The following is a 25,082-nucleotide window of genomic DNA, read 5'->3' as shown; positions in this document are numbered from 1 at the left end:
GTTCTGTGATGTTTGAGGATCCAGCTTCCTGGTTTATTTTCCGGGACTAACACACACTTGATGGCTTAGAATAACAGAAAGTAAATTCTGTCATAGCAAAGACCAGAGATCAAAACCCAGATGTTGGCAGGGACTCTGATGGAGTACTGTTTTCAGACCCTCTCCATACTTCTCCTGATGGTCCTGTGTCTCTTGACTTACAGATGTTCCTGTTTTCACCTGGTACAGTCCCCATGTGTCTGTTGAAAGAAACTAGCATATTGGATTAGGGCTCATCCCAGTCTGGAATGCCTATGTCTAAACTGGATTGTATTTGCAAGGGCCTCCTTTTCAATGAGGCCACATTTGTAGGTTCTGGGTGTTGGGGTGTCAACTTCTTTTGGGGAGAATGCAATTCAGCTGTAAAACTCCCTTTTTTTCCTCCCTTAGACAATAGTCCGGAGACACGGGCTAAAGTGAAATTTGTCCAGGACACTTCCAAGTATTGGTACAAGCCTGAGATCTCCAGAGAGCAGGGTGAGTGGGGGACACCATTGCTGGCTTAGGGCTCCATCGGAAGACATCATGGACTCCTGCTCACCATGTCTGCCTTGAGCAAGGACTCATTCCTTTTTACAGTAGGTTGTAGTCCCAGAGACGAGGCTGGGATCAAAGTCAGACAGGAAAAAAAATCACACTTCCTGTGCAAAAGGGGGATGTCAGGAGCAGGGCCTTGGAGGGGTCTATCAAAGCCTTGGTTTTCCCAGGCAAAGTAAAAGGCCAGCCAAGAGCATCTGAAACTATGGTATGGCTTACTACTACCACCACTACTACTATTATTCAGAAAATAATAAACAAAACCAAGTTTGGAATGTAGGCCTGAAGGTGAAGCTTATCTCAGGATGTTTGGTTATGAGATAAGGACCAGCAAGGAGGGCATACAGGTTCACTCTCTTTATGTAAATGAAGTTATAGACCAGCTCCAGGCACCATTCACATACCGTCTACTTCCCGCTGTGAGGCTGTGCTAAGTAATGGCTGCAGACAGCATGGCCTCCAACACTGGGTGTCTCTGGTCATCAACAGAGGCATGCGCTTCGCTTGGTACAGGAGGGCCTTCAGGAGTGCTTCCTTACATTGTGACATCAAAAAAAAAAAAATGTCATCTTGAGAGAGAAGAGAGTCCTCCAGGTCCACGGGACTCAAGCTAAATCAGTGCTAATGGTTTCTCAATGGCTCTTCTCTCTGTCTCCTCTCCTTCCAGCCATCGCACTCCTGAAGGACCAGGAGCCAGGAGCCTTCATCATCCGGGACAGCCACTCCTTCCGAGGGGCCTATGGGCTGGCCATGAAGGTGTCCTCTCCCCCTCCGACCATCACTCAGCAGGGCAAGAAAGGTAGAGTCTTCTCCTTGCCAGGCTGGGGCTGGGGTTGGGGCTTCTTGCTTTCTTCAGACCCTTGGGTACTGAACAGGGTCCTAATTCATGGGGGCTGGTCCCTGAGAAGCCCCCCGGAGACTGAATGGTGGTTTGGGGACTTGGTTTGTGCGAGGTGTTTCCTGGATGGAGGGAAGGCAGGGGAGTGAATGGTGATCCTCATCCCTCAGGGCTCTGGCCATCTTGTCTCAGTATCCCTTTCTCCCATCTCGTTCTACACACTGCAGAAGTCACGAGACAATGTTAGGAGGTGGCGGGAGGGCGCTGTAGCCATGAGTGACCAATTCTGTTTCTTCTTCCTCAATCCAGGAGACATGACCCATGAGCTGGTGAGGCACTTTCTGATCGAGACAGGCCCTAGAGGAGTGAAGCTCAAGGGCTGTCCCAATGAGCCAAACTTTGGTGAGCATCCTTGCTTGTCATTATGGTCTCTGTTCCAGTCCTCAGGGGGTCTTGACCCAAGCTCTTTCCATCTTGCTGCTGCCAGTCCTCCTGGGTGTGGCATTGGCAGAAGGAAAAAAACAGCTGCTGTTTATATAAATAAAGTTTTATTGAAACCTGGCCCCGATTTCTAGTTACATACTGGGTACCGTGGCTGCTCCTTTCTGCCAGTTCCCTTTCTGTATTTGTTCTGCTCGGTTGATGGACTGTCAGTATATTAAAATAACAGCAGCAAGAACAGCTGTCCTCCTTGGCCACCTACTATGTGGAAGTCACTATCTAGATGTCATGTTGTTCTGGTGTCGTAGCAATACTGCCTGGTAGCTGTCACTCTCCCCATTTTGCACATGAAGAATGTGTAAGTGCCACTTAAGCTCCCTAGATAAGCAATAGAGCTGGGAATTGATGTCATGGTTCTCCCACTGCAATGTTCTGATGGGGGTTCTGTAACTAGAAGGATGTAGGAAAGTAGTTAGGTTCCCGGGTAGTTCCCAGTGTAAAGGGGGCAGGTTTTCAATTCTGTTGCTGGGGTGGGCCAGCGGGGTGGTGATAAAAAAGCTGGAGGCTGGGATGTGGCTGAGGTCCCAGGTTTGAGCCCCAGCACTACCAGAAAGAAAACATTAGTCAGATACCAGGATGGTGTGGAGTTGGATGAGGCAGGGTTCCTTGTGTCCATGTTCTAGTCTCTCTTAGTCACTTTGCGGGTTGTCTTTCCCCACAGGTTCCCTTTCTGCCCTGGTCTATCAGCACTCCGTCATCCCACTGGCCCTGCCCTGTAAACTGGTCATTCCAAGCCGAGGTAGGAGATATGCCCTCATGCTGTCTGCCCAGAATGGAGGGAGCCAGGGTAGAGGCAATATAGGGGATCCTCCCACATCATCTATTAAAGGGGGGGATGTTCATTAAAAAGCTTAAATCTAAGAACACCCATTAATTGATTTGCAAGATTGTTTTCAAAAATATTCTGGTGGTTTAAAAAAATCCACACTGAATTCTCAGAACAGGCCTCATCCCAGGGGAGATCTGAGAAGCTGGGGACAGGAACACAAGGATTATATCCTGGGACATAAGAGAGACTTCTAGTGTCAGTTGACCATGTCTATTCATCCAGTTTGACACATTGAATTATTAATAACCATTGACCATTGCTCCTCGAAGCCTTGCTGTTTGTCACAGGCTGCGATTCTGGAGGCCCAAGGACATGGGCACCATCGCTGTCGTTGTCATTTCACAGATGCTTAGCAGTTACTGCGGTGGGGATTTGAGCCCAGCTCTGCTGGACTCTAGAGTGTCCCAGCAGCGTGCTGGGACCTTGGCATCATCTTATACATGCAGCCCTGACTGCCAAGACCCACTGTGAAAAGAGTATCTATTGCAGGAAGCATGTGCAGTGCTTGCCTTAGGTCCAGCCAGACTCGTTTAAATGACTGTAGGGTTTTAATTACTAATTGAATTTTTGTTTCAGACCCCACAGATGAATCAAAAGATAGCTCAGGCCCTGCCAACTCAACCACTGACCTGCTGAAGCAAGGAGCAGGTAAATGCCACCTGAGATAGGGTAAATGTCACCTGAGATAGGACTGGTGCCCAGACCTGTCTTTCCCACCCCCTGGCCTGTCCCCTCCCACAGGTGCAAATTGGAATTCTCTGTCAGATTCCGTTTCTGTCTGCACCTGCCTCTGCATGGTGGCTCTGAGGGATTGTCCCCTCTTCCCGCTCTCATCCCCCTTCCCCGTGACTCTCTCTCTCTCTCTCTCTTTGGCTCCATTTCTTCCAGCTTGCAATGTGCTCTTCGTCAACTCTGTGGATATGGAGTCACTCACCGGGCCGCAGGCCATTTCCAAAGCCACATCTGAGACTCTGGCTGCTGACCCCACGCCGGCTGCCACCATTGTTCACTTCAAGGTCTCTGCCCAAGGAATCACACTGACTGACAATCAAAGAAAGTAAGCCTTGTCTACCTCCCCATTTACACACTTACTGTCCCTATACCCATTGCCCACCTATGCACCTGTGTATCCATCTACCTGCCCATCCATCCACCTGCCCATCTCTCCACCTGTCCATCCATCCACCTGCCCATCTCCCCACCTGTCCATCTATCCACCTGCCCATTCATCCACCTGCCCATCTCTCCACTTGCCCATCCATCCACCTTCCCATCCCTCTACCTGCCCATCCATCCACCTGCCCATCCATCCACCTGCCCATTTATCCACCTGCCCATCCATCCACCTGCCAATCTATCCTCCTGCCCATCCATCCACTTGCCCATCCATCCTCCACCCACCCAGTTGTCCATCCACTCACTTAACTCAACCATCCATCTATTGATCCACCCACCTATTCTTCAACTTTTCCATCCATTCACCTATACTTCTAGCCACTCACCAAACTATTCATACGTGTATGTGTGTGTGTGTGTGTGTGTGTGTGTGTGTGTGTGTGTGTGTGTGCATGTATGCATCCCTCTATCCAACATCCCTCCACTCATCCATCCAACCTTCTAAAGACTGGCCTGCTTTGAACATACATAACATAGCTGAAGAAAAGGCCTTGATCTTAAGAATATAAGTTTTCACACTGTTTTCTCTCTCCCTCTTCCTCCCCTCCTCTCCTCTCCTCTCCCTTTCCCCTCCCCAGCTCATTCCCTTCCAGAGTTCCCCATTTATCATTTCTTGGTGCTAGTTCCCTCCCCATCCCCTAGCAGTTGGGGCATGTGGGACACTCCTATGCCATAACTGTGTGTCCCTATGTGGGGCTTACATCCTGGTATGAGGATCTTAGGCCATCTTATTCATAAGAAGAGGCGTTGTGAACCCATGTCAGACAGTGATGGGAAGATGGCCATACCTGCAGCTGGCTGGTGGCAGGTGTGACAAAGCAGTTACTCCCATACTCACTCTGGCCCTCTCATATCTTTGTCACAGGCTCTTCTTTAGACGGCACTACCCCCTCAACACTGTCACCTTCTGTGACCTGGATCCACAAGAAAGAAAGTAAGTCTCTTATAGGCACCTTTGCTCTATCTTCTAAAGAGTGTGTGTGTGTGTGTGTGTGTGTGTGTTATGTGCCTGTGTGTTCTTGTCTCGGCCACAGCTTTGGTGTGTCCTGGGCAGTGAGAGCAATGACAGTAGCAACTGCTTGAGTCTCCTCCCCAGCCCTGGTGACTTCCCACAGACTTCATTGCTCACCTCTACCTGCTCTGCTGCCTGCTCTGCACATGGGAGTAGGCTGCAGCGTCTTCTCCACTTGGATTACCTTCTGGGAGACCTTGGGGCTGTGCCTCCTTTAATGGGGGCTCCTCTGCCTTCCTTTCACTGTCAGGGCTCCTGAGAGAGATGCACTGACTCATGGTGGGCATTTTTTTCTCCACAGGTGGATGAAGACAGAGGGAGGTGCCCCTGCTAAGTAAGTGTAGCTTTCCCTGCACCCAGCTGCTTGGCTGTTTTACTCTGTGGGGAAATCGGGAACAGGGCTGGGCTCTAGGCCAGCATGCCAAGTTCTCTGAGATGAAGAGAAAGAGAATATAGCCCGCATCTTCATGCTAACAAAGACGTGTCTAGGCATGGAGCCTGAAGGATTTGTGGAAGGAAAGACTACTTAAAAATGAGCAGGTGTATTTTGGGTAGATAGAAATGGGTTCAGAGGTTCAAGGAGGGGACTGTATAACTGTAGGTTCCTGAGGACAGGGTGGGGCCTGTCAGTTGTTGACAGTTGTTGAATAAAAAAGAAATAGATTCCAGAAGTGCCCAGAGTGGGCCAAAGAGAGAACACCTTGCTTGGGAATAGAGAGAACCAGCTAGGGATCTAATCCAGAGGGAAAGGCAGATGCCTCCTGAGACCTTCACAGAATCAAAGGGGACCTCATCTCCTGTGCCTTCCCATGTCACTGAATCTCCTCATGCGACTGCCAGACAGGTAGACAGCGTAGAGTTTACCAATGGGTCAGATGGCAATGTTCAGAGCAAGCACAATGGCTGAGTGTGTAGCCTGGCAGGGACAGGCAGAGAGGACTATTTGCTTCTACTCTGGGAGCTCAGGGATGGCCCTCCCCCGCCAAGATCACCATCTCGTGCTACAGTCAGTCAGCCTGGAGACGGAACTGCCCTGACCATCTCCTGGTTATTATCACAGGGCTTCAGGTCCTGCCACAGAGTCGGGAGAATAAAGCTGTTTGAAGTACAGGGCTCTTGTGTGTGTGTGTGTGTGTTTCCTCATCACCTGCATGTGTGTGCCATGTGAGTATGCATTTGCTGTGTGTCTGTGTGCACAGGTGTGAGTAGAGTGTTTGTCTGTATATGCTTGCACAGACACACACAGGCAGGCAGAAGCCAGCCCGGCTAATTTTAGCTGTGGGTGCCGTGCATGCCCAGCTGAGGGGTTTCCGTTGGCATTTCCAGCTGTCCTGATTGCCCCATCCCTCTCTAATTAGCAACATGCCAGCCGGGAGGGGCCCTGAGTTCACATTCTGTTCTCTGTTCTCATATTTTTAACTCTGTTTTGCAGAGAGAGAGAGAGAGAGAGAGAGAGAGGGAGAGGGAGAGGGAGAGAGAGAGGAGAGAGATATGAGGTGGGGTAGGGGAGGTGAGGACTTGCTTATCCTTTGTCTCTCTGACCACCTAGGAAGTATGTCCTGCAGGAACCCTCAGGCGGGGCTGAGAGCCCAAAGAAGCCCTTGGACTCTTCTTGCCTCCTGTCCAGTCTCCCTTGCAGGCTTTCCAACAAGTCTTGTTACTCAAACCCATCTTCCACCCCTGCTCCCCAGGGGAATGTCACCTGCCTTGAAACAAAGCTAGGCACTGTCCCCAGGACTTGGCTTTAAAGAGCTAGCCCTAGTTCTAGATGTTTGGAGAGGTATGGGGGCTGGAGAAGACAGACTGGCCTGAGGCATGCTTTCCTGCCGGCTTGCCCTCTAGAGCCTGGGTCCTTACATAGGCATCCTCTCCTACCCCTGTAGGCTCTTTGGCTTCGTGGCCCGGAAGCAGGGCAGCACCACAGACAACGCTTGCCACCTCTTCGCAGAGCTTGACCCCAACCAGCCTGCGTCTGCCATCGTCAACTTCGTCTCCAAGGTCATGCTGAGTGCTGGCCAGAAGAGATGAAGGAAATCGGGAGCCCTTGCCCAAGGCTAGGGCATCGGGGATGGGGTGTGTGGGGAGGGGACCTGTGAATCCTGACCACCTTGAATCCAGAACCAGGACTTTGGGTCGCCCGTGGAGAAGGAGAGAAGAAAGTGCAATGTTGGGAGAGGAAAGTGAATGGCGGAGGGGGGAGGTGAGCGGGAGGAAGAGGAAGGAAGGAAGAAGAGAGGCACTCAGAATCCCCCAATGGAAGCCACACCCCCCAAAGCCTCTCCAGCTAGCTGGGGCCCCTCCCCCTCTGAGAGACTTGAGCTCCCGCAGGGAGCACACAGGCGTCCTTGGGGGACAGTCTTTCACAGAGCAATGGAAAAGCTTGTTCTCCCCAACCCTTCTGCTCTGAGAGAAGAAATCGAACTGAGGCTTCTTCTCTGGAGGTAAGGTTGCTGGTGGCCAGCGTACGACATCAAGCAGTGACATTTTTTTCACATTTTGCTCACCCGAGGCACCCGTGGTCTGTGCTTGCTCTGCCTCTTTGTTGCAGGGCATAAATGTGCCCCCACGCGCTGATCGACACCTGCCTGTGTTCACTCAACTCAGATTACAAACAGCTCTCTCTGCTTGTCTGTGTCCCTTGTGATACACATATACACACTGTCCAAAGAAGGCTAGAGATATAGGGTGGCAGGGTCCCAGGTCGGATGACAAGCTGTCTCCTGCGGAAGTGTAGCTTATGGTACAGAGTTCTTTCTGCACCCCGCCCTCTAGTGACCCTGAGGGCCTCCTGCCTGTCCTCCGTAGAGACTCTGGTACAGAGGGCATGGCCACCTGAAACATTATAGCTGTTCTGTCTCCTGGAGACTGAAGCTGGCTTGGAGGAAGAAATGATGCCCACAGTCTTGGGAAAAATACCTGTTAGGAAGGACGGCATCTTTTCCACACTGTGGGGATCCCGGAGAGTTGGACATGCGCATTGTGCTGTGGGGCCTACGATGAGTTGGGCATGCGCACTGACAACGCCCAGGACTGCCTTACTCCCTTCCCTTAGCCCAGTTCCTGGGCCAGCACTAGCCTTGCACTTGCTCACCTGCTTGAAACCTACTGGGGGATGGGGCCAGTGCCTTTCTGACCTACCCTGTCCTGTATGGTCCTCGTGTTGGCTTCTCCCAGGAGCCTACTTCCCAAAGTCCTGCCTAGGGCACCTGGGGAGCCCACCCCCATTCCCCCTCTGTAAGTGTTTTGACTATTGCAGACACCCTCTGGCTGGGCTGCTCAGGGTGACATCATAGCACCTCTGGGAATGCTGCCTGAGAACCCCATGGTCCTCCCACAATACCAAAGCTTCCCCAATTCCCCTTCTGCCTCCGTTTCCCCAGCAGGACCATGCTGTCTGTGGGACAAAGAACAGAAGGTATGAATTTAGGCCAAAGGTCCTATGGTCCATTTGCGGGGTTGGAAAGGCCCTCGCCACCTCTTGAGCCTCCATTTAAGCCCATGGGGGCCCCTAGGGGTGGCATTGTACTGATATATATAAATATATATAATATATACATGAGACATACTGATAGAATCTGTAAGCTAATAAATATAAGAAAAAGGGTTAAAAAAAAAGAATAGGCAAATTGACAAATATTTATTGTTTTCCCTATTTGCTTTATTGTCCCCGGCCACAAACTGTTCCCATCTCTTCTCTAATGTGTAAGTGGAGCCTGAACTGCAGGGGCTCTTTATATTCCAAACAACCCAGGCAGGGCTAGCCTTGGCCTCGACCCTGGCCTCGGCCTCCCTAGGCTACATCTGGGACTTGGGGGATGACATGCTCCAACTCTGGCTCCTTATTCTCGGGCAAACTGTAGCGTGGTTGCCGGCATCCCGTAGCGTGGACAGCTGCTTCCACGGCCACAGGGCTGAGCCGGTGTGTATGGCCACGGTGTGGCAGATTTTGGATTTTTTTTTTTCTCCTCCGGGGAGCTTTGACTATGTGGACATTGTTTGAGGAACTAGAAGGAAGGTCGGGTGGGGATCCCGAGCCCCTACTTCCCAAAGAATAAATGGGCTTAGTGGTCAAGGGTCTTCAAAGGGTCTTTCCCTCTGAGATATTCAAGGCAAATGTCTGGATGTCACATTTCCTCATACCCCCTAACGAATCCTATTTCTCCCCAACATAGAAGGAGACATTTCTCATCCTGTTCTTTGTAAATGTCCACACACAACCGCAAAGTCTGGGGAGTCTTCTCCTGGCTGGGATGTTGTTCACATCCACATCCTGCTCTGGGCCAGGCCCGAGTCTAGGATCGGCCTTCGTGTGTGGTTTCACCTTCCCATGCTGCGCTCAGTCCTGAACCGTGTGCGAGTCGTGTGAATAACCAAGGCGGATGCTAGCAAGTGGCGCTTCCTTCTCAGCACGCCACTAGGAAGAATGAACACCCAAGTTTGGCTTTTCTCGAAGAAAGATGAAGAAGGGGCCTCAGTTCTTACAGTGGGGACCACACTGTTGCCTTCCCCCTTCCCAACTGTGATTCTCACAGACGGGCTTCTGCACACTCACACGCGTGCACACACACACACACACACACACACAGAGACCACATGCACACACAGCACTCCGTATGCAACTCTATATTCTTGCCAAAGATTTCCTTTAAACAAGAGCACTTTTACCCATGGCTCTTTTGTGAATGATCTGTTTTGTTGTTGTTTCTTGTTGAGTCTGTATATCAACAGGGAGAGTGTTGTCTGCTCTTAAACAGGAAGGCAAGATGGGGAGGGGAGACAGGAGAGAACCCGGAGACCAGTGATGTCCTTAACGAGGCCCCTTAGCAACAGCCCAGGTCCAGACTGCCTCCAGCCACTCGGAAGACCTGAGGTCGGCTGGCGCTTCACCGTCCCTGATATCTGGAGGTGAGATGGCAGAGAGGGGCACCAGTGGAGCCAGGATTGGGGCCTAGGGAAGTCCCCAATGGTTCTGGAGGTGGGGATAAGTGTGAAGGGCTGGGCTAGGACGGGATGGACAGGAAGGTTGGGAGAACTAACAGTTGGATCCTGAAGTTGCTACTGTGGACCCGTGGCTCCCTGGCCCAGCCATGTTTTAGGAAAGAATTCACATCTTAGGTTTGAAAGGGGGCATTTGAGTCTTCTCACCTGACCTCTCCCTAGCGGCTTAGATAGCCTCAGGCATGACTGCCAGGATTCCTGATAGGCCCTGGCTTTGGAGAGTCCCTAGGGATAACCACTCGGGGGCGTAGGGAGGACACTGGCTGCATGTCCCTCTAGGAAAGGGCTTTCAGGAGAGAGAGTCCTTGTGCTGTCTGGGAAGTGCAGGAGAGACAATTAAATGAACGGCATCCATCCAGCTCTGGGTTTTCTTTATCCTGCCTCCCGAGGCTTCTGACCCCCCCCCCCTTTCCCAGCTTCAGATCTTGGGGAGATCCATCCTAAGGGATCATCCCTCTCCTGCCTCCATGTCTTGGGTCCCTGAAGCACTTAGAATCCAAAGCTAGGGCCACCCCTGCTCTTAGGCCTTGGCTGAAGATCTTGAGATTGGTGTTTCCGTGGTCATTGGTGACAGGATGTGTGCGCGAGAGTGTGTAAGTGTGGGTGTGTGGGTGTGTGGGTGGTCTGCTCATCTCTTTAGGGAACTTCGAGGTGGGCGGTGGCATATGGAGGGATGTTGGGTTCTGTGTGACCCAGTAATGAGAAGAGCTTGGAGGTGAGGCCTGATGGGCCACCGATGAGTCATGTTTTAGTGCTGATAACGGAGGGGCCAGTCACACAGGATGAGGCTCGGCGGGCCTCTTGCTTGTTGTCTCCTGACTCTTCAAATGGCTGAAAACTTGGAGGGTCTTGGTTGTGTTCTATGCCTGGGCCCCTCAAAGCAGTGAGGCCACTGAAGAGCAACACAGCCAGCGTGTATCCGTGCTCTCAGCCCAGCCCTCCCTGAGAACCCACATTTGGCTCGTATGTGTGTGAGCACGTTGGGGTGTGCATGAGGTATCTCCATTTTCTTCCCTTCTATCATCCAAATCAAATGTAAGATGTCCTGCACACCCCGATTATCCCAACTCTGCCTCCCAGGTCCTCTGCTGGGAAACCCATGCCCAGAGTCCCTCCCCTGCCCTGGCCCTCGGCTGTGTATTTATAGATGGAAATATACTTTATATTTTGTATCATTGTGCCTATAGCCTCTGCCACCTTGTATAAACCCTGATGTATGCTAAGTGTTCTGGACATGAATGTATGTACACACTGATGCTGTCCCCCTCTGTACAGTGGCTTGGTCTCTCACGATCCATTGTATGGCTTTATAAAGGATAAACTTAAACACAAACCCGGGCTGTGACCTAGCTGTGTTTGGGCTCTGCTGGGGGTCTTCACTGGGCAAGTGGTGTCTGTCCTGAACACCAGATGTGAGGGTCTTCAATGATACTTCTGTACGTCCAAGCAGTGGCTCCCCCACCTTCTGCTGGTCTTGAGTGTTACTCCTCTGGATGCCTAGCTGGGAAAGGAGTTCAAAGAAAAACCAAGGAGTGGATTGACCCCGGTGAATAAATAGTCCCTCAACAGCTCTGGGAAATAGTTCTGTTCTCACAGTCCCTGAAAGGGGTCTCAGGGACCCCAGCTCCCAGACCACACACTGATCCTCACTTACCCTCAAGGGACACAGCTGGAGAGGCAGAGCCTGTCTGGTGGGGACAGAGTGTGTCTAGATTCCTGCCGCCCTACATCCCGAGGAAACCAAGACTTCATCTTCTCTGAGAACTATGCTCACTGAGCGCACCAGCAGGCACAAGAGTACCTGTCCTCATGCCCATCCCACAGATGAGATGACTGAAGCACTTGCCCAGAGTCATGACACTAGAAGAGTGTCAGAGCCAGGCTATGGACCTCCCCTCTTGGCTCTTCCTAGCTCAAGCCTCTTAGTGCTTTCAGGGAGAGATTAGCTCTGGTGAGCCTTGGTCAGACCTGTGGTCATACAGGTGTGATAGTTAATCAGGCTGGCTTCCCAGGCAGGGACCTGGGCTCTTGGGCTTGAAATGGAGGAGGTCAAGAGGGCATCATATGATGTCACCCAGAAGCACAAGAATGTGGTGACCTCGAGTTCCTACAGTCTGAGGCTGGCTTGGGGTGCAGGAGCTCTGAGTTGGGGGCAGGGGATGGTCAGAGGCCAGTTTTGGAGGCTGCAGCAAAGCCACCAAGGAGAGGTCAGAGGGCAAGGGAGTGGGGTGTGGATCTGGGAATAGAGGGAAAGATATATCCACACACACCCTCTGTCACCCCATGCCCAGTTCTCAGTTTAGCTGAAAAGTCCTGATGTCCAGGCCTCACCCTAGGGCTCAGTGTGGCTGATCTGGTCTCAAGTGGTCAGTGGACAATGGGTCCTCTCTCCGGCTGGACTCTTCCTACCCTCTTCTAAGAATGGAACCAGTAACAACAAGGGGAAGAGAAGAGGATCTGTTTGCCATGGAAGAATACCAGCTTAAATAGGAAACTGAGGCCCGAGTGGCAGCAGAATGCTATCCACTGAGAGAGCATGGTCCTGTCCCAACTTTAGGTCATCAGCAGGCATTGGGGTGCCCAGCTGAGAGGCTGTGGGTGGTAACAGCCCTGCACTCTCAGCAGACAGGCTTTGGGGTGCCCAGCTGAGAGATTATCAGCTAATGTTACAGCTTGAAAGTTCTCAGAGGGCCTTGGGATGCCTGCCGGGCAGGAGTGGACCCATGCTTTCCACGGGTTTTTTCTGTGTGAATCTGCCACCTATGAGGCATCAGGGTGGGCAGATCTTAAGGCTGGAGGCACAGGTCTCTGCAGCGGGGCTTGGAGGCCAGGAGCAGCTGCAGGGAGGATTGAATCCCCTTCCTGTAGCTAAAGTGCAGAAAGAGGCCCCCTGCCTGCAGCCCCCAGTCAGGTCCATCAGGCTGCCTTGAAGGAGTCCCTCCTGAGGTAGGAGGAGGGAGGGAAGAATGAGGATCTGGTCTGAGACTGGAGAAGGTCTGCATTGATCCTGTGAAGACCTCAGCTCTCCATGGCCATGGTGTATGTGTGTGTGTGTGTGTGTGTGCAGCTGGCAGGGCCCCTTCCTGTACTGCTGAGCCCTGCCAGCACATGCTCCCAACCCTCAACCCTTCAGTAGACATGCTCAGATTTTTGACACATTCCAGGCATGGAAGGGACCCCAATGCCTCTCCTGTATCCTTTGGGCCAAGCTCCATGAGAACAGAGGAGCTGACGTCAGCTCTTGGTACCCGCCCTCTAGCCCCGAGGCCACACATGCATACCTCTCCTGCACGACCTGTGGAATTGATCCTCACGGCCAATAAAACCAAACCCTGCCTTCTTACTGCGTTTGTTTGTTTGCTTGCTTATCTAATTATTCATGTAGTTTATATATTATGAGTTAAGGCCAGCCTTGAACTTGTTGTGTAGCTAAGTCTGACCTTGAATTTGCAATTTTCTTGCCTGCATCTTCCAAGTGTCGAGATTATAGGTGGACTCATTTTCATCTTTTCTATTCTTCAAAAGAGAATTTTAGTAGTTCTCTATTTCTAACAGTTCAGAACACAGCGTGGCCCATTCATAACAACATTGATGAGGTAAGGAACCAAAGGTGTAGTGTGTGACTGTGTGCACACACCCCACATAATGAACACCCAGACAGAATAGCACATGTGCATACACAAACAGACATTTACATGCATAAAGACGCGACGACCCAGGCACAGAACACGTGCATATGTGCACACAACAGATCCAGACGCATAGACACTCATAGACACACAGTGCTCACAGAGATGCACACATCAGAGGCGCACACAGGCGACACAGCTCCTCATGTGTGTTGTCTCCACACGGGCATGTACTTTCCTGTTCCTCCCATCAAGTGTCCCAGGATCTAGAACTCTGAGATGGCTTCAGAGTTCCTCCCACTGAGAGATGCTGGAATGGACCAGTTAGTGGGGTAGTGCTGTGAAAGACAAGCTTGGAGGTCAGGGCGTGGTGCACACATGTGGCCACAGATGGGCTGACGTCGGGGTTACGGACGAGCTGACGTCATGGTTACGGACGGGCTGACATCGTGGCTACGGACGAGCTAACGTTGTGGTTACAGACGGACTGACGTCATGGTTATGGACGAGCTGACATCGTGGCTACGGACAAGCTGCTGTGCTTGTTATCTGTGTGTCGACAACATAATAAGTCATCAATGGAGGAGGAACATCAGTTGAGGAACTTCATCAAATTGGCCTGTAGGCGAGTCTCAGGGGGCATTTTCTTGATTAGTAATTGATGAGAGAGAGAGAGAGAGAGCTCAGACCACTGTGGGTGGTGCCACCTCTGAGTGTGTCCTGGGTTGTATAAGGAGCAGTCCAGCAAGCGGCGCTCCTCCATGGCCTCTGCTTCAGTTCCTGCCTCTAGGCTCCTGCTTTGAGTTCCTGCCCTGCCCTCCCTCCGTGATGGACTATAAACTAAGCTGACATAAACCCCTTCCTCCCCAAGTTGCTCTTGGTCCTGGTGTTTTATCACTGGAGTAGGAGGCAAACCAAGACATTGAGGATTTGTGGAAGAGGGCAGAGGTGTGATCTGGGGGTTGGAGGGGGGGGTGTCAAACAGCCTCTGGTATCAGGAAATCAGCCCGCTCTGAATTCCACGCATGCTCTATGGTAGCCGTTCTCAACCTGTGGGTTAAGACCATCGGGAAACACATATTTCTCACAGTCTTGGGAACCCCCAATCATACGTTTATTTTCACTGTTACTTTATAACTGTAATTTTGCTACTGAGCCTGGTCTCAGTTCCTAAGACGGACACGATTACAGGTTGAGAACTGCTGCTCTATGGGAACGTCAGGCAGCTGTGGGGACCTGCTTTGAAAGAACAGGGGGTGGGAGCTCTAACAGCCTGACACTGGGCCAGAGACTGAAGGAGGCCCTTTGGAAGCCCTGTGTCTCTGTGGCTTCAGGCATTGCTGTACGTTGTCACATCTAGTGTATGCAGACTGGCTGTTCCAAGAGTCAGGGTCAGAACCTGGACCCTGACAGCCCTAACATAGTAGGTTCTGCCACCTGTCCTCAGCAGGCCAATGAAAGAAGACAAATTAAGAGTAAAAGCAGTGGCCTCATCGGCAATTAAGAGAAAAAAAAAGAGGTGCAGGGACCTTAAGTCCAGCTTCAGAGTCATGATCTGAGACTTAGGTTGAAAGAGGTATACATAGCTAAGCCCTGCGGACAAGGGGCCCCGCCCATGTCCCGCCCCTCACTGCTGCCTGGGCTCCAGTCTTCAGGCAGCCTGGCAGGTTGTCAGAACCCTTTGAAAGCGAAATCTCTTTACAGGAGACAGGCCCCGCCTCTGGCGCTGCCTCCAGACTTCAGCCCCGTCTGAGACTCTTGGAGAGGGTCCAGTATCTTGGGGGCTCATTGTCTCAATAGTTTGGTAGCTGAAGGGGGGGCACCCCTGTCTCTACCTAGGATATCTTCATTCCTGCCTAGACAGTTACAGTTGGGAAGCACCTGAGATGTCCCCCTCCCCCTTGCAGCGTGACCTCTCTTGAAGGGCACTGGCCTAAGACCAGACCATACTAGATTTGGTTCTAGCTTTGCTGGGCTCTCAAGAGTGTGTCTCCCTTTCCCCGAGCCTCAGTTTCTCCATCTGCAGGATGGATATGATTTGCCACTAAGGGTCAGCCTGTGGGCTAAGACCACACACCCTAAGAGTGACCTGCCACTTACTACGGCCCTGTAGACCCTAAGAAATACATGCACGCTACCGGGTCTTGCTGGGCCTCTGCTTCCTCCAGCTCCCTCCACCAGCTTTGTAGCCTCCAGGGAGACAGCCGTAAAGAGGCTGAGCAGACAGCTGGCTGACCAATGAATGATATTGATCTGAGTGGTTCTCGGACTCCAGACCACAGGTTAGGGGGTGGGGTGAAGCAGCCTCTGTGGCTCTAGCTTTTATGGGGTCGGGAAGATTATCTCTTGGTCATCAGGACAGGATGTCCCGGCTCTGGGTCTTCCCTTGGCCTCTGCCTCCTCTTTCCCTCCCTCCTAGTTTCTCAGGCCCTGCTGCCTTCTCTACATCTTGCGCTTGCAGTAAGGGACATAGCAGTAATATCCTTCCTGCTCAGCTGACCTGGCTGGTTTGGGTCATATGGAACAGTGTCTGTGTGGGAGTCCTTAAGTAGGGCAAGGCCAGGGTATAAATCCTTGAGGGAGGTGAGTAATGTCCATGGGGGGAGGAAGGAGGAAGTCTGGTGCTGTGGAGATCCACAGATGACTTCAGAGCCATTTTGAGGTAACTCAACATACTCTCCCAATTCAATAAGTGTTTAGTGAGCACCTACTATGTGCCAGCACTGAGTCCGTCATCAAGAAGTATTGGTGGTTTGTTCCTGCTGTGCCACATCGGGTCTATCAGAAAGGTCCATTTTCAACACAATACAGCATTGTCGTCCACACAGTTTGTACTTGAGAACTGTGTGGTCGAATACAACGACAAGAAAACAAGATGGCAGAAACCTGGCAGTGGCAGATTGGGTACACCTGGGTGGCACACAGTTAGACAGGGCAGTGCCATAGGCACCACGGAGTTAGCAAGTGGGCCAGGCAGGTCTGGGGAGAGCAGGGGTGGCCCCAAGGACATAGCCTGTCCCACAGTGGGAGTCCAGCCTTCTGGGTGAGCAGTGGGGAGGGTTGCTTTAGGTGGAGGGAGCTGTGAGTGCCAGGGGCAGGAAGGGTTGGACAAAGCTGGCCCCATGCACCCCCAGGTCGCAGCCGTCGTACTGGAACTGGACATTCATCTGAAGGCCAGGCAGGCTAGTGGTTAAAGGCACAGCTTGTGGTGTTTCTAATGTGGCCTCCATTCCTACTGCCTGCCAGGCCTTCCTGTGTGCTTCTGTTTTCATACTTCAGTGTAGGGTACAGTACTTATAAAGGTGGCTGTTGCAATGGAGTGTTTTTACTTGTAAAACCATAACTGGAGTCTAGGGAGATAGCTCAGTGGGAAAGAATGCTTGCTAGGCAAACTTGAGGACCTGAGTTCAAATCCCCAGGCCCCGCATAAAAAGTTGGGCATGGCTGTGTGGGCATGTAAATCCAGCATTGAGAGGATCCTGGGAACTTACTACTCAGAAAGCCTAGCCAAAATAGTGGTTTTTTTTTTTTTTATTATTTTTTCCAGCGAGATACTGTGTATTAAAGGACTAAGGGGAGAGCCATAGAAGGAGAAACCTTACACACTTCTCTGGCTTCCTCATGTGCTCAGGGGGAACACACTGGGGCACACATGCCATGCATCATACACACCTACCTTACAAAACTGTAACTATTATCTATGATCAGTATTTCTTTATTTGACCTTTTCTCTCTCCTTGCTAGACTTTTAAGTCCCCGAGGGCACAGTGTGGTGAACCTTAAGCCCTAGGGCGGTGCCTGCCAGGTGGGACACCCTCTCCTAGTGCATGGAGAATGGCTTCAGTCTGGAAACCTCATGGAGGCAGTGAGGGAAGGCAAAGATGGACACACAGCATGTGTACAGAAAAGCTGGGGACAGAAGGGCTGCACGGGCTATGAGAGACGACCATAGCAGCTACTGTAACAACTGGGAACTTCAGCACGTTTATTATGTGTACGGGAGCGGGAAGAGGGGTGGACATGTTAGCTGTTGGCTAGTCTTTGTAGGTGTCTGTGGGTGAGCAATCTCAGACCCATAAAGGTTAGGGAGGAGGAAGTTGTACTTGCTGGTTTTTTTGCACACACACACACACACACACACACACACACACACACACACACACACACACACACTGGTCTATGGTTTGTAAACACTTCTACTGGGACCAGAGGAAGGCCTCCCATAGGTTTGAGGCACTGGTCCTTGAAATGACCATTCCCATGTCAAAACGTCAGTTTCATTCAGGACTTTGCCTGCTCTTTTCAAGTTCCCTTAGGGCTTCTTTGGATCCTCACAAATGCCCTCAAGGTTAGTGTGGGCAAGGGAGTGCACAGACGAGGGAGCAGGAGGCTTAGTTCCCATGTGAGGAGTGAACATTCACAGTGAGTAGAGGATGTGTTTGAAGGTGACAGTAAGATCATCTTGCCATTGGCAAAGACGACTGGGCTGTCTACTCCAGCCTCTGTTGACCCCCAAGGCTACGAGAGATGCTGCAGTGGGTGCTTTACTAAATGTTACTGTGTTCATTGCAAAGGGACTTTAGGAAGCTGTATACAGCTAAAGAGAGGGAAGCTTAGGAAAATGAAGTCACTGGCCTAAGATCTCACTGCTGGAATGTGCTAAGAAATGCAACATGGTATCTGCAAGTCAGGAGGGTGAAGCTAAAGAACCAAAAGTTCCAGGCCAGCCTGGGCTACAGAGCGCTAACAACCTCACTGAGCCCAAAGCTAATAACTACACTGATCCCTTGGTCATAGGAGGTGAACCAATATTCTACTGATACATGGCTGATGGGACACTAATGTTGTTATTTTAATTGTTTTGGATACGTGTGCATGTGTGTGTATGTGTATGTGTGTGTATGTGTGTGTACATGTATGTGTGTATGTGAGTGTATGTATGTGTTTATGTGTGTATGTGTATATAAGTGTGTGTATGTGTGTCTGTGTGTATATGTGTGTATGTGTGTATATGTGAGTGTGTATGTGTGTGTCTGTGTGTATGTGTGTATGTGTGTGTATGTGTATATATGTGTATGTGTGTGTATGTGTGAGTATGTGTGTGTATGTGTGTGTGTGTATGTGTATGTGTGTATATGTGTGTGTATGTGTGTGTATATGTGNGTGTGTCTGTGTGTCTGTGTGTGTATGTGTGTATGTGTGTATATGTGTGTTTGTGTATGTGTGTGTATGTGTTACTAGTAGAGGGTCTTGAGCATGATAAGCAAGCCCTCTCCTACTGATTATATCTCCTTTTAAAATATTTCTTAGAGTCAGGGTGTGGGAAGGAGAACCCAGGAGTATGGATGCGTGCATATGGAGCACCCTGGAGGAGGGGCAGCAGCAGAGCTGAGGTGGCAGGTGAAGAGAGAGACTTCTGGGTGTGGGGCCCTGCAATTAGGAATGAGGGTCCAGGCTGGAGTGGAAACTGAGGCATTGCCAGACACTATTTGGAGGGTGGCCTCCTTTCACAATGGTTGCTTTCTTTGTGGAAGAGCCCAACTTGGAGGCTCTAGAGGCCACGCCCATGCCCAGGCTCAGGGATACCCTGGCACTGCCTCTGGGTGAAGCACTGGCTAGTTCAAGGACAAACATGAGAGTCTAGTTGGATCCGTAGGAGAGAAACCCTGGGCTGGTGGCAGGTCCAACTCATCATTGCCACAGACACCACCAAACCCCAGGAGCAGGAGGTGGTTACCATGGACACCAAATACAGGCATGCCAGGGATGCTCTAGTGTTCATGGATGGTCCAAAAGCTGCAGAGTGGCCTAACCCACAGTCCCACCCTGATCAGAGAGGTGATGGACACCTCAGGGGTGACATCTGGGGATTAGAAACAGGAAGGCCAGGGGTGCCTGTTCCAAAGCCGTGGCTCTGTTTTTGCCCCAAGATGTTCAGGTTCTTGCTCAGTTGTTTTCTGTGGAAAAGAAACTGAGAGACAAAAAGACATGGGGCAAGCCATTAGTGGGGGTGTCATGCCTATAATACTAACACACAGGAGACTGAGGCAGGAGGATTGCTGTGAGTTAGAGGCCAGCCTTGGGGGGGGGCAGTTACATAATGAAATCTTGTCCCAAAATACCAAAGAGAGACAGAGACAGAGAGAGAGAGACAGAGAAAGAGAGAGACAGAAAGAGAGAGAGAGAGAGAGAGAGAGAGAGAGAGAGAGAGAGAGAGAAGGAGGAGGGAAAGAAGAAAAGAAGGGAAGGAGGGAAGGTAGGGTTGGGCATTTGCGGGCCATAATGGGCTCTCATATCCATGCATTCTAGAGGGGTGAGTAAAAGCCAGAAACTGGAATGTGGTGTGTAAGAAGGAAGACACAGAGGATCCTGTGAAAGAAAGAGGCCTTGGGGGGAGGAGGGTAGCCCAGAGTATCTTAGAAGCTAAGAGTGGGGTTAGGGGCAGAGTGGGAGTGGGAGGGGAAGCAGAGGCGTGACTCTTTAGAAGGCCATGTCCAGCCCTACCTTTGGTGGGGATGGACACTCTCTGGGGATAGGTTTTTGCACCTGACCTCACAGAAGGACAGCTTTGTCCTTTGGAGACGGAACGACCGTGGAGTAGGGGAGTGGTGGGTGAAGAGGCCATGCCTGTGTCTCAGAGAAGCCTCTTGTGCTCACAGAATCTGGGGACCAACTGAGGCAGGGTTGAGGCAGAGTCCGGAAGCCCAGCAGACTCTCCCGGCTGCAGCCCGGCTGCTTATCAGAGTTGTCTCTGAACAGCCTGTCCCCTCGCCTCCAGTTGACCACCTGGGCACAGGTTCCCCTGAGCACTCCTGGGAAGGAGGGCGGGGGCGGGGGTGCCTTTGAGACAGTCGCTGTCCCTGGAATAGATCTTTCCTATTGCGGTGGCATCAGCAGGTGCCAGGAGGGACAGACAGGCTGTGTTTCTCAGTGCCAGGCTAGGAACAGCAGAGCTCTGTTGCCACGGAGACAAGGGAATGAAGAGCAGGTAGGGCCTTGTAACTGTGAGCGGTGAGGGCGGTGTAATTCCAGGTGGCCTCGGGCTCTGTATGTGCCTGATGGCTCTTCCTCTTCTCCAGTTCCTCCTTGCCTCTCCTAACCCAGAATCCTAGACTGGATCTGGAAGGCTGGGCCAGGAAAAGGGAGCCAGATAAGAAGACACTAGAGATGGGGTGCTGTTTATTATTATTATTATTATTATTATTATTATTATTATTATTATTATTATTATTTTATCGCCATAGAGGCTTGCAACCTGTAGGAATGGCTGGCAAACTCCCACTTCCGTCCCTCTGGCCTCCGCATGCCAGCATCTCCATTTTTCATTTCCTGTCTGCTTCTCCCACGCTAGTCTCTGGGTCTGGATCCCTGTTTCTCATTCATGCGGGTCTCCCAGGCAACCTTCCTTAGTGCGCACTGGAAGATGCATCAGTAGACCAAGCTCCTGGCTACAGCTGCTGAGAGGGGCGAGTGGAGACCGCAGGACCGTCTCTTTCCAGGGATCTTCAGGAATGAGAAGGGATGGTTTTCAGAGTGCGGAGAACATCTGGAAGGATCAGACAGGGCTCAGAGTTCACAGCGGGTAACATTTTATAGCGTTTTCATGATCCCAAGGCGCCCTCCAGTGGCCCGATAGGAGGTTGCGGCTCTTCCAAGAAGAAGTAAAAGTGGGCAGTTGCTAAACTAGCTTCATCGCCCCACCCCCGTACCCAACACACACACACACACACACACACACACACACACACACACACACACACACACACACACACACACCCTCACTTCCTATTCCCAATCCCAACTCAAGCCCCTTCAGCCTTCATGCTGGAGTCCACCTAGGTGGCAGGAGCCAGTGAGGAGCCCTGGATGGGCAGTCAATGACTGGGGGGCCATATATGGCCTCTTTACCGTGAGTCTCTGGGTTGGCATCTCTGGTACTTCATCCTAGCCCAGCATTGCCTGTAATTAAGCTCACTTCCTGGATAGGCAAGGTCTGTCTGTCCATCCTCCTGCAGCCAGTCTACTGTTGGCCTTCTATGCTGGAAGCATTGGCTGGTCCACAGATCAGGGCAAGGAATTCTAGAACGGCCATCAGGAGGCTGGGAGGGCTGGTCACCACCCCCAGGATGCACTTGGGAAGAATCCAGGCCTGGGATTGAGCTGTATAAGAAAACTGGACCTTGGTAGCAGCAGCTGGAAGAACCTCCAAGATGGTACAGAGAAGCCAGCATCCTGCATCACTAGGCTCCGGAGGGTCTGTCGATGCTCTGGGTTCAGAAAGTTGAACAAGTCGACAGGATGCTCAGGGAAGGAGAAGCTAGGGAGGTAGCTTGTGAAAGCTTAAGCCGAGATCCCGAGTTCACCAACCACCCAGTGGTGGCTTTCTATCCAGTGACAGCAGGTTACCCTCCTTTAAAGAGGGTACTCATTCACCTAGACTGAAAGGAACCAGTTTTCAGAGCTGTAGTGGTGTGGGAAGGGGGACAGTTCCCCCTTGTGGCAATAGCTTGGCACTGCAACTCAGAAGAAGCCAGAAGAGGAGATAAGCTTCGGTCAAGCTCCCCTTCGTGCACAGCATCTAGAAGCAGAGGGTAGGGCTTGAAGAGACACTGCCTTATGACTCACTACAATAAGCGTGATTTCCTCTGGAGAGCCTTAGAGTCCTAGACAACCAGTGAGAGCAGCAAAGGGCACATGCTGGCTCCTGGCATGATGCAACCCTGTGCCAGCATCCCAGGATGTGAGATGAGCAGGGCATGGCCTGTGTCCTCCACCATCAATGCAGAAGTCAGCCAAGAGCAACAGTGCCCCTGTCACACTGGGCATGCTATGTCCCGGGTGTTGTCATTTCTCCCTAAGTGTGGTTTCTGAACATCCCTGGGTTCTCTTCTCAGCTCTATTAAATCTTTTTCTTTCAATGTGTTGGTGCCACAACTCCACTCATGAGTACAATTATTATGCTATAATTATTATGCTATAGAGGCTGAGGTGGTTAGGTGTCATATCTGGTCAGGATTTGTTTTCAAGAGAGGGCTTTTCTCTGTAGCCCTGAGTGTTTTGGAACTCACTCTGTAGACCAGGCTGGCCTCGAACTTAGAGATCCGTCTTCTGCCTCCTGAGTGCATGTTCCACCACCTCCCAGCTCTGGGTAGGGTCTTCATTTCCTCCCCTCCCTTGGAAGCTCGCACAGTGCCTCCTGGTACCATGAAAGGTAGTTTCCAAGGAGGCAGCTTGCAGATCAGATCCTGCAAGCGTCTGTCGGTCCTACGTTCAAACTGCAAGGCGTCTTCAGCAAAAGGAACTCACCTTCTGCCTCTGAGGGGCAACCAAGGACGACAGCGGTAGCCTATAAAGTTTGGGGAGTCTCTCGGACAAGCCTGGCCAACTCAAAAGCAGACCCCTCATGTCTGGTGTTTTGTCTTTGGCTTTTGTGGGAGTGCTGTCAGCTCAGATAGGAAAATGTCACTAAGCTCTACATGAACATACAGACTTAGATGTATTATTGGTATTTTTAGGCAGATAGTTATTAGCTTGTCTCCTCGTGACCACTTCTTACCTCTTTGTTGTTATTTGGCCTTCCTTCCCCCTCCTGTATCTCTGTCCTCCCTCCTGTTTGTCCATCCCCCCACCCCAGATCACTGCTATTCCCCTCTCTGTCACCACCCCCTCCTGCCATGGTCCCTCCTTTATTTTTCTAATTTCTGAAGAAATGAAAGCAGCTGCCAGGTATGAGCCGGCTCACACCTTTAATTCCAGCACTTGCAAGGCAGAGGCAGGGGGATCTTAGAGTTCGAGGCCAGTCAGGAACTACACAGAGAAGCCTTGTCTTGAAAACAAGAGCAAACCCAAATGGGATGGCTAGGGAGCATCTAAAAACATCTTAAAATCATGGTCAGCCTCCCTGGCAGTTAGGGAAATTTGAATCAAATATTTGAGATTTTTACTCCAGTCAGAAACACAAAGATCGGTAAAACCTTGGACAGTCAATGGTGGGAGGGATGTGGGGAAAAAATTCCTCATTCACCGTTGTCAAACTGGTCCAGGCACTCTGGAAACCAGTGGAGAATGCTTAAAAAGGAAAAAAAATTCTACCCCATGGCCCAGCTATTCCACTCCTTAGCATATGCACAAAGGAATCAATATTCCATTCCACACAGGCTTGCTCAGCCACGTTCACCGCCCCTCTATTCACAATAACTAGGAAGTGGGAACAACCTAAAAGTCCTTCAAATGATGTAGGGATAATGAACATATACACCATGGAATACTATTTAGCCATAAAGAAAAATAAATTTGAAGTTTGTGAAATTTGCAGGTAAATAGATGGAATTAGATGGAAATAGAATTGAGGGAGGTGACCCAGACCCAGAAAGACAAATGTCACATATTCTCTTTAATCTAAAGGTCCTAGCTCCAAATGTTCAGATGTGAGCACCTAACCTGGAGTAATCTCAGAAACCAGGAGAGTAACACATTTTAAATGACTTACTTACTTCTATGTTGTGTATATGAATTGTTTTGCCTGCATACATATTTGTGTACCATGTGTGTGCCTAGTGGCCATAGAAGTCACAAGAGGGCTTCAGAACCCTCAGATCTGGAGTTATAGGCAGCTGTGGAACACCATGTGGGTGCTGAGAATCAAACCCAGGTCCTCTGTAAGAGCAGCAGGTGCTCTTAACTGATGAGCCATCTCTCCAAGCCCAGGGATGGATGCCTTTCTTCAGGATCCCTGCAGGGAATCCGACCCTGCTACACATTATCTGGTCTTGTGGGCTATGGGCTTTTCTCAAAAAATCTTGGTGGGAGCCTCCATGACTCCTTGCATTCTGCATGTCTGTAAAATGTGGGTGATGTCAAATCTGTCACAGAGGTTGGGCTTCCTTGGACCATGGCTCCAGTGGCTTTGAGTGCCTGGAAAACTGAGCCTGAGAACCACAATCCTGGGGGGATGTGAAGAAGACCATGTAGGTATAAACATTTTTGTTTTTAATAAAGTATCTTCAGAATTGTCATTTTATTTTTTTCTTAAGATTTCTGGAGGGAGTGTAGAGATGATTCAGTGGTTATAATCAATGGTCTTTCTTTGTTTCTTTGTTTCTTCCTCCCTTCCTCCCTCTCTCCTTCCTTCCCTCCCTCCCTCCCTCCTTCCCTCCCTCCCTCCCTCATTCCCTTCCTTCCTTTCTTTCAAAAATATTTATTTACTATTTTATTGTATGTGAGCACATTGCCACTCTTCAGATACACCAGAAGAGGAAATCAGATTCCATTACAGATCGTTGTGAGCCACCATGCAGTCACTAGGATTTGAACTCAGGACTTCTGGAAGAACAGTCAGTGCTCTTAACCACTGAGTCATCTCTCCAGTCCAATNGTCATTCTTTCAAAGGAGCAGGGTTCAAACCCCGCTTTACACATGCATCCCACAGCCATCTCTAACTCTATTTCCAGGAGACAAGGTGCCCTCTTCTTCTTCTTCTTCTTCTTCTTCTTCTTCTTCTTCTTCTTCTTCTTCTTCTTCTT

The 25,082-nt window shown here is 50.7% G+C and overlaps 1 protein-coding gene across 14 annotated transcripts in view; it reads left to right on the top strand.

Annotated features, from left to right (window-relative positions):
- Tns1 (tensin 1) overlaps positions 1 to 11,259 on the top strand; it is a 213,641-nt gene extending 202,382 nt beyond the window's left edge. For all 14 annotated transcript variants that reach the window (XM_021197450.2, XM_029539336.1, XM_029539335.1 and 11 more), the window contains 9 exons: positions 430 to 516; positions 1,244 to 1,375; positions 1,724 to 1,816; positions 2,577 to 2,654; positions 3,321 to 3,392; positions 3,633 to 3,801; positions 4,786 to 4,854; positions 5,234 to 5,266; positions 6,816 to 11,259. In XM_021197450.2, the coding sequence (XP_021053109.1) occupies positions 430 to 516; positions 1,244 to 1,375; positions 1,724 to 1,816; positions 2,577 to 2,654; positions 3,321 to 3,392; positions 3,633 to 3,801; positions 4,786 to 4,854; positions 5,234 to 5,266; positions 6,816 to 6,960 (878 nt within the window). In that variant the 3' untranslated portion in view covers positions 6,961 to 11,259. The remainder of the gene's footprint in view (positions 1 to 429; positions 517 to 1,243; positions 1,376 to 1,723; positions 1,817 to 2,576; positions 2,655 to 3,320; positions 3,393 to 3,632; positions 3,802 to 4,785; positions 4,855 to 5,233; positions 5,267 to 6,815) is intronic.
- The last annotated feature ends 13,823 nt before the right edge of the window (positions 11,260 to 25,082 follow it).

Source organism: Mus pahari, chromosome 5, assembly GCF_900095145.1.
Source record: "Mus pahari chromosome 5, PAHARI_EIJ_v1.1, whole genome shotgun sequence".
NCBI classification, from domain to species: Eukaryota; Metazoa; Chordata; class Mammalia; order Rodentia; family Muridae; genus Mus; species Mus pahari.
This window is presented reverse-complemented; position numbering and strand designations above follow the sequence as displayed.